Below are 7,930 nucleotides of genomic sequence, written 5' to 3'. Positions count from 1 at the left end.
CTTGCTTCCTAAATGTTGTTTAAACCACTGGTACTCACTATTTTCAAGTCAAGGACCCCCAAATTAATATATATGTGTCTGCAGACCCCCCCAGCTGAAAATATTATGCCAGGGAGGGACCCCCATCCCATCCAAGATTTGTGTTGTAAAAAATGTTTCTAAATTATACCATAATTTTCTTCGAGATTAATTGTTGAAAATAGCCAAGGGCGAAGCCCGGGCTCGCTTCTTTTTGGGCTTGTTTTCATCATAGATATATATGGTTTTCATAGACTTACCCCGGGGGTTGCTTGCTTGTTTCTCTCACAAAACCTGGCAACAAGGGCAGTGGTTGTTTTGAAGTGGCTGTCAAGACCAGCCAGCCAGCAGCCCTCCGTACGGACATCCATCCAGGGCGTGTGTAGTGGACACTGACATGGGTGGATCGCAGAGTGTCGACATCCCCGGCGGGGGGACGGAAGGTTACCACGTCCTCAGAGTAAGAACGGTCACTTTTAAACGTTCAGTTTAGTCACCACACACCTGGTCATCTCTAATTGAAACCGTTAGCAAACCAGCTAGCTCTGTTCCTAGCAAACGTGCACGCCAGGGGCCAGTTGCACCACCTCACACTAAGTTCAAACTTAGCCTAGTTATAGCTTAAACACATTCAATCCGGGAAAGTGTCTCTGTCATTTTAGATTTCTTTGGATATTCAAAAATAGCAGATATACAAGCTCATAGCGCGGCACCGAGTGCCACCGAGAGAACCATTTGTACACTCAGAGTTATGGGGCTCGTGGAAACCGCTGTGCTACACTAAATGGAACAGAGCCTTCATTAGTATCATTGGTAACACCTGTGAAGGAAGTCATAATATGGCTGCTGTGCATAGAGCCTATTGTGTGAACGTCGTGTCTGCTAACCAGATGCGACTCGCATTCATTTGCACTGACCTCTTCGATCATCACCACTCAACAGTGAACGGGTTGCTAGCAGTGGTGGAAGTACTACTCACCTTTTTTTACTTGAGTAAAAGTATCAATACCATAATATAGAAATGCTACAAGTATAGTAAAAGTCTGGTATTCAGAATTTACTTCGTCAGAATATACTTAAGTAAAAAGTACTGATTATGCAGAATGTCCCATTTCAAGTCTTTTGAAAATAGCAGATGTACAAGCTCACTATTTTCAAATAGCCGGAATATATATAGAGCTTAAGTGGATAATGTATGTTTACTAATAGTAATCTGAATTTACAAAGTAACTAGTAACTTAAAGTTTTCAAATAATAATAATAATATTTTCCTCAGAGATGTAGTGGAGTAGAAGTAAAAGTATGGCAATACTCCACTAAAGTAAAAAATACCTAAAAATTGTAAGTACAGTACTTGAGTACATGTACTTAGTTACTTTACACCACTGGTTGCTAGGTGTTTGACTTTATTTATGTGGCTGCATCCTATGGGCTGCAGGTGTTCCATGTCAGCTAGCATCCCAGAACTGTCAGCCTCAACAGTCTGAATCTTCTCAGTTCCGTACCTACTGAATAACAGTGGTTCTCAGGTCTGCGGACCCCTCTCAAAATATTTTGTTCCAGGGACCCCCAGAAGCAAAGATTTGAGTTAAAATGTTCTCTTAAAAATAAATGAATATATATATATTCAAAGATTTGCACACATTTTCAAGATTTTTCGAAAATAGCAGATCTACAAGCTCATAGCACGAAATGTATCGTATATCTGCTATTTTTGAATAGCCAAAGTATAAAATATGGTTATTGGTTAAAATGATTGTGATGCTATTAACTAATTATGCTGGGGACCCCGTGGAACCACCTCAAAGACCCCTGGAGGTCCCCGGACCCCACTTTGAGAACCACTGACATAGGCGACATGTGTGACATCATGTGATAAATGGATAAAGTTAGGTAATGTTTTAGAGAATTTTTGTTTGAATATATAATTTAGCATAGTTAATAACATCAACTGATGCACAAACTTGGACACATCATCTGTGTTGTTACCTGGAGTCACTGGGTGTTTCGGGTCTTGCAACAGACACCCTCCTCCAGGCGACCTGACCGAGTGTAAAGGACTGGCCCAATAAGCGGCTGGAAACAGCACATTACATTACAGTCATTTAGCAGACACTTTTATCCAAAGTGACTTACAACAAGTGCATTCAACATAGGTAGGGAACAAAACTACTAATCACCAGAAGTCTTAAGTGCATTTTCTGCAAAAACAAGCAACCAAGAGTATACCTAGCGATAAGGTAAACGTGCAATATATCAGCTACCTACTTTCTTAAACAGATGAGACAAAATAGCAAAATCAAATGAGCAATCGACTAAACAAGATCCAATACAACAATAAAACAAGAGTTCGTACAACTAGTTAACAACAAGTAGGCCAGACAAAGAGGAAGGGTAGTGTTTCCTGAAGAGTTGGGTTTTCAGCCTGCGGCGAAAGATGGGCAGTGACTCTGCTGTCCTGACATCAGTGGGAAGTTCATTCCACCACCACTGTGGGCCAGAACAGAAAAAAGTTGTGACCGTGTAGATCGACCGGAAGGACCCTTGAGTGACGACTCAAGGCACAGAGTCAGGAGGTAGAGTGCAACCAAAGGTGCTTTTATTCATCCAAATTTCACAGACAGGATAAAGGCATCAGCAGCAAAAGGTGGCATGGTGGTCGGCAGCTCCACCATGTCCTAATACTTAACTAAAACTGAGTGTGTTGGTTTCTGGCAGCCTTTTATACTCAGCTGAGCCAATCAAGTGTGGGTTCTACCATGTTGCAGGTTACCTAAAACATACAACAAATCTAAACCACACATTCCATTAAACAGCTGAATCAATACCCCTGGTAAATACATATCACGTATGCACCCTATTGCAAACCAAACCATATCACACTATTAGCAGCTTCCAATATACAACACAAACCCCCCCTCTCTCTTCTACTGTGGTCCAGTCCCAACCCCCATATATGGCGCTCGGGCACCCTGGGGACTCTTTTGCCCGAACACCCTGGAACAGACAGACATAAGCAGTAATAAAATCCCAGTCCAACATCACATATATATTGCCAAATATTATATTGCACTGAAACATATTGCACATTCCTCTTATGGTATTGCACTGACTATAATGCACTTGCCCATCATGATCAAACATCTTTGTGTGCAAATATACTGTGCAAAAGAGTAAAGTACATAATGCTGTGCAAATATAAATAATTCAATAAATACTGTCTTTGCTCTTATTTATTTATTATTTATTTGGATTGCATTTAACAAGTAATCTAGTTTGTTTATTTTGACAATGCTTGTTATTTTGCAGGTGCAAGAGAATTCCCCTGGTCATCGTGCAGGACTGGAGCCATTCTTTGATTTCATTATTTCTATCAGTGACAATAGATTGGTAAACAATTTAAAATACCATTTCACCAATTGATCGTAAGCAGCTGTCAGAGCTGCCATTGCAAATAGTAAACACGTAATATAATTATTAACAATATGACTTTGTTAACAGAACAGAGACAATGACACCCTAAAAGAAATGCTGAAGATCAATGTGGAGAAACCAGTCAAGATGTTGGTATACAGTAGCAAGACACTGGAGTTGAGAGAGACAACTGTCACACCCAGCAACATGTGGGGAGGCCAGGGTCTCCTGGGGGTCAGCATTCGCTTCTGCAGCTTTGAAGGAGCTAATGAAAATGTTTGGCATGTTCTGGTGAGTGCGTTCTCCAGCTGTTCTGGCTGCTGCTGACATGGTCTTAAAATATGTTCTTAAACTGATGCTTATTGTTTTTCAGCTTAGAATAAGAATTCTACTGCATGCTATTCTGTATGTTTTTGTGTCTCCAGGAGGTAGAGGCCAATTCCCCTGCAGCCCTGGCTGGCTTGAGACCCTTCACTGACTATATTATAGGAGCTGACACAGTAATGAATGAGGTACCTGCCTGTTGCAACAGGATGCAGATAAAATAAGATGAAACTAAATTTATCCCCAAGGACAAATTCTGTGACATACTGATTAAACTCATACGTTTTAACTTGTGTTTATTCAACAGAGTGAAGATCTGTACTCCCTCATTGAAACTCACGATGGGAAGGGACTGAAGCTCTATGTTTACAACACTGACACAGACAGCTGCCGGGAGGTGGTCATCACTCCAAACTGTGACTGGGGTGGAGAAGGCAGGTATGACATCACAATGAGGTTTATCATCTGTGTGGCTTTTTAGCAGCTTGTACAGCAAGCTGGTCTAGAAACACGTCGAAAAAGGGGAGTGCCTGTGGTGTTTTGATTGGTTTTAATTAAAAGAAGGGGGCGTTCCCGTTACTTTTTGACTATTGGTTCGAATGGTTGAATCTCATTGTCCGCTATAGCTTTTCCATGCTCTGGATGGGCGGTCAAAGATTCCTCGCTCTGGATCACCACCGCTGTAAGCGAGCTATTCTGTTCACAGTAGCTGACCACAGCGCTCCTCAGGCCACTTTCGCTGGCTTAAAACTGTGATAAGCCGTACTGGAGACTGTCCGTCGCTCCACGGCCAGTCTAGGCGCGAAAGACCTTCCGCCGAGGTCGAGGGACGGTAATAGGAAGAGTGGGCACTAAGGAGGAGTGGCCACCTCGATGTAAAATTGGCTATTTGGTCAAAATGTTAAAACCTATATATATATAAAACCGTAAAAAAAACTAATGTGAAGTATACATGATTGAATATTTGAGGTCCAATATTTCTGCAATTGCTACAAAACTTGTATATCCAATAATTTTGAGCTTAAAGAAGTTGAAGGGTATAGCTAAGCCTACATTTAAGTCTGATAATGATGTACCGTGCATGTTCAAATCATGTATACTTTACATTAGCTACTTAAAACCTTTATTCAAATATAAAAAAACTAAATTGCACATTTTACATTGAGGTGCCCACTCTTCCTTAGTGCCTACTCTTCTTGTATCCTGAGGCGGGCAGGACAGTCATACAGGACTGCCGCAGCTTGTTTCTACATATTCATTTTAGCCGATAAATAGATCAAATATACAAACTGCTTCACATGAACAATGTTGGTGTTAAGAGATTCGATAGGAGATATGTTTTATATACACAGATTTACAAATAAGTGTCGGAAACGGTATCCCTGTCAATAACATGTATGTCATTTGTTCTTATTTGGTAATATTTAGTAAGATGCAAGAGTTATGACAGTATACATTTCAAGGGTTTTAGTTTGCCACAAGCTGGTATAATATGCCATTTCTTGGTAGTGCTAGGCTGAGTGTGTGACGTGTTGTGAGCTTCCATTTATGTTTTGAAAATGTTTGCTTATAATGGCATTCAATGCTCTATAGGGACACCGGTTTGACATTGGTTAAAAGAAAAAGGAGAATAAAATACAAATAAGGATGTTTGTCTTGTCTCCTAAACATTGTGGATGTTGTGTCTATAGCCTTGGATGTGGGATTGGCTATGGCTATTTGCACAGGATACCTACACTACCGTTTGAAGAAGGCAAGAAAATACATTTCCCTGCACCGCTTCCCAGTGAACCATCTCCTCCACTCAAGGATGGCTTTACAGAGGTATGCAAAAGAATGTAGTTTGATTATCCATTATGACTTTGTCAGCTTGTCCCTTGTTCCAGTCTTTCCAGGACTGCTGAAACCAGGCACAGAGTTGCATCTTGTATCAAAAGTGCACTTTGTTTTTCAGGTGCAGCTCTCAGCTATCAGCCCTGCTGTGCCATCTTCTGCAACTAATGTCACCAGATTAGAAGAGCATCTCGCGGGCCTGTCAGTCAGCTCAGTCTCACCCACTATCCTTAGCGCTGTGCAAACGGGTATGCTTCTGCCTTTCACATATTCAAATCTTTCAAACCAATTTTGTTAGGATCAACATTTAGCAAGCAAGAGAATTTACGGTCTTAACAGACTTCCAAATAAAAAATGGTGTAGTAGTCATACCATGTATGAGAACCTTGACAGAAAAAAATATAGATGTTTAACATGGATATAAAACATGTAATGTAATGGTAATTGCAATTCTGTCCCTAATGCAGGAGTTCCCACTATACCAACGCTGCCTACCAAGGACACCTCATCCCTGACCCCTCCACCTCCTGTCTATATTTCCAACACATTACCAGGTTAGTAAAAAATAAAATAATCTATACAGCTGTGGTTGCCAAGGCCAGCTAAGATTCTATTCTATATGATATAAATTATATTCTACAATATGGCTTTGCTACACCTCATAGCATTTGACATATTGACCCAGTGGTCTTGCCTTTTTTCTTCCTTTTTTTTTTTTTACAACATAGGTATAATGCCTTTACCTGGTCTACCACCTCTACCCAATTTGCCAAATCTCAATATCATGCTGCCAGATTTGGGCAAAGTATCATTACCCAGAGTTGGCGGATTACCACAAGCAGGTACTATCGTTATGTCAGATTGTTAAAATGTGCAATTGATTTTACCATCTCCTGTTCTGACCAGTTTGAATGACTTAGGGACACATGCATTGCTGGCGTGAATGTACCCGTTGGATAAAAAATCTGATTGTGCAGTCAATGATGTCTGTTGTATTGCAACAGGTTTAAGAGAGGAAAAGTGTTGCACACTCTGGCCCTTTATGCTGCAACTTTAATGATGACCTTTCGGCCTACAAACCTTATTGTTTTTTAAAAAGGCCTGTAGGCACTACATATGGAGCCAGTGTGTGCGAGACTTATTTCCTCTTAAGTTTATTCCCAGGTGTACATTACCTTTCCTGCTGTATTCCACAGGTTTCCCACCACTGGGTCCTCTTCCTCCCCTAACCCTGCCAGGCATGCTGCCCTCTCATCTTCCTGCAATACCTGGTGTTACTCTGTCTCCATCAGATTTTGTTCTGCCCCCTATAGACTCGACGATCACTACACCTGCCATCATACAGGACACATATTGTTCCACCACGAGCCACATGGTTAATAGTTCACTGAACAACACCTCCGTTCCACTGTCAGTGGCTACATCTGAACTAACAGGTGTTGCAGTGTCCTGAGGCCTCCTAGCAGACATATCTCCAAATCTGGTTTGCCTGCTCTTAACTCTGTATGAATCCTTGTCATGAATGCCTTGCTCCTATGGGCCACATGGCTTAGGAACCATTGGTGACTAAGGCTACTTACTTGCTCCTATAGACGTTACTTGGTGATGGTTTGCTATACACCAACCTAAAGCTTCAGTTACTGTTGAATTCAAAGTTACAATGGGCACTTTAAATATTTATTTTTGATCAAATCCCCTGGCTCATCTAGGGTTTCTAGTTAAGGGGTTTAAAAGAAGACATTTTAAAATTAGTATGCGGTCAAAAATCTAAGTAGTTTGTCACTGGCATCATGTCAATAATGAGCCACAAATATTGGCACATAAGCTACAAGTCACTGGCATTTGTCATGAATTTTCAAAATAAACTCAGTGTAAAATTGGGAGTAAGGCAACCATGACACCTGTTACACATATGTGCAAATAAAATTACATCTACATATGGGGGATAAACGTCTTCAGGGGAAGATGGGGGTATATTAACTTATAGATGAGTTTTTTGAAAAAAAAGCAGTTTGTGTGCTGCAGCACTGTAGCCTACACTGAATCGTTCTTTGCTGTACAAAAATGAATTGATTTGTAAATTAATATTTACACATCCTTATCTTGATTAAAGGATGTATTTTCTCTACCTCGTCTCTTGCCTTTTGTTATGAAGGTTCATCCTGAATTACTCATTAGGTTTGATAATTTGAAATGTTTGGTCATGCAGCAATGTACAAGAGAAATACACAACTGGACTTCACATTCTGGCTCAACATTTTTCTTATTGAAAACGTGACTATTTTAGCCTGAAACAATACAGTCCCTTTGGAAGCCACAAGGTGTCAGTGTAAGTTTACAA

General features: G+C 40.6%; 1 protein-coding gene across 2 annotated transcripts; it reads left to right on the top strand.

The window, feature by feature from the left end:
- Positions 1-328: 328 nt before the first annotated feature.
- LOC311064785 (Golgi reassembly-stacking protein 2-like) lies at positions 329-7,717 on the top strand. Of its 2 annotated transcripts, none has more exons than XM_084084729.1 (10): positions 329-478; positions 3,328-3,408; positions 3,520-3,723; positions 3,858-3,932; positions 4,064-4,194; positions 5,448-5,580; positions 5,711-5,837; positions 6,057-6,143; positions 6,318-6,431; positions 6,786-7,717. In XM_084084729.1, exons 1-10 carry the CDS (start codon positions 416-418, stop codon positions 7,040-7,042), a joined length of 1,272 nt encoding a protein of 423 aa, XP_083940855.1. In that variant the 5' UTR covers positions 329-415; the 3' UTR covers positions 7,043-7,717. The 2 variants fall into 2 exon arrangements, with proteins under 2 accessions (XP_083940855.1, XP_083940854.1); XM_084084728.1 differs by having other exon boundaries at positions 3,858-3,944.
- The last annotated feature ends 213 nt before the right edge of the window (positions 7,718-7,930 follow it).

Source organism: Gymnoscopelus microlampas (assembly GCF_963454915.1).
Source record: "Gymnoscopelus microlampas genome assembly, chromosome: 17".
NCBI lineage: Eukaryota > Metazoa > Chordata > Actinopteri > Myctophiformes > Myctophidae > Gymnoscopelus > Gymnoscopelus microlampas.
This window is presented reverse-complemented; position numbering and strand designations above follow the sequence as displayed.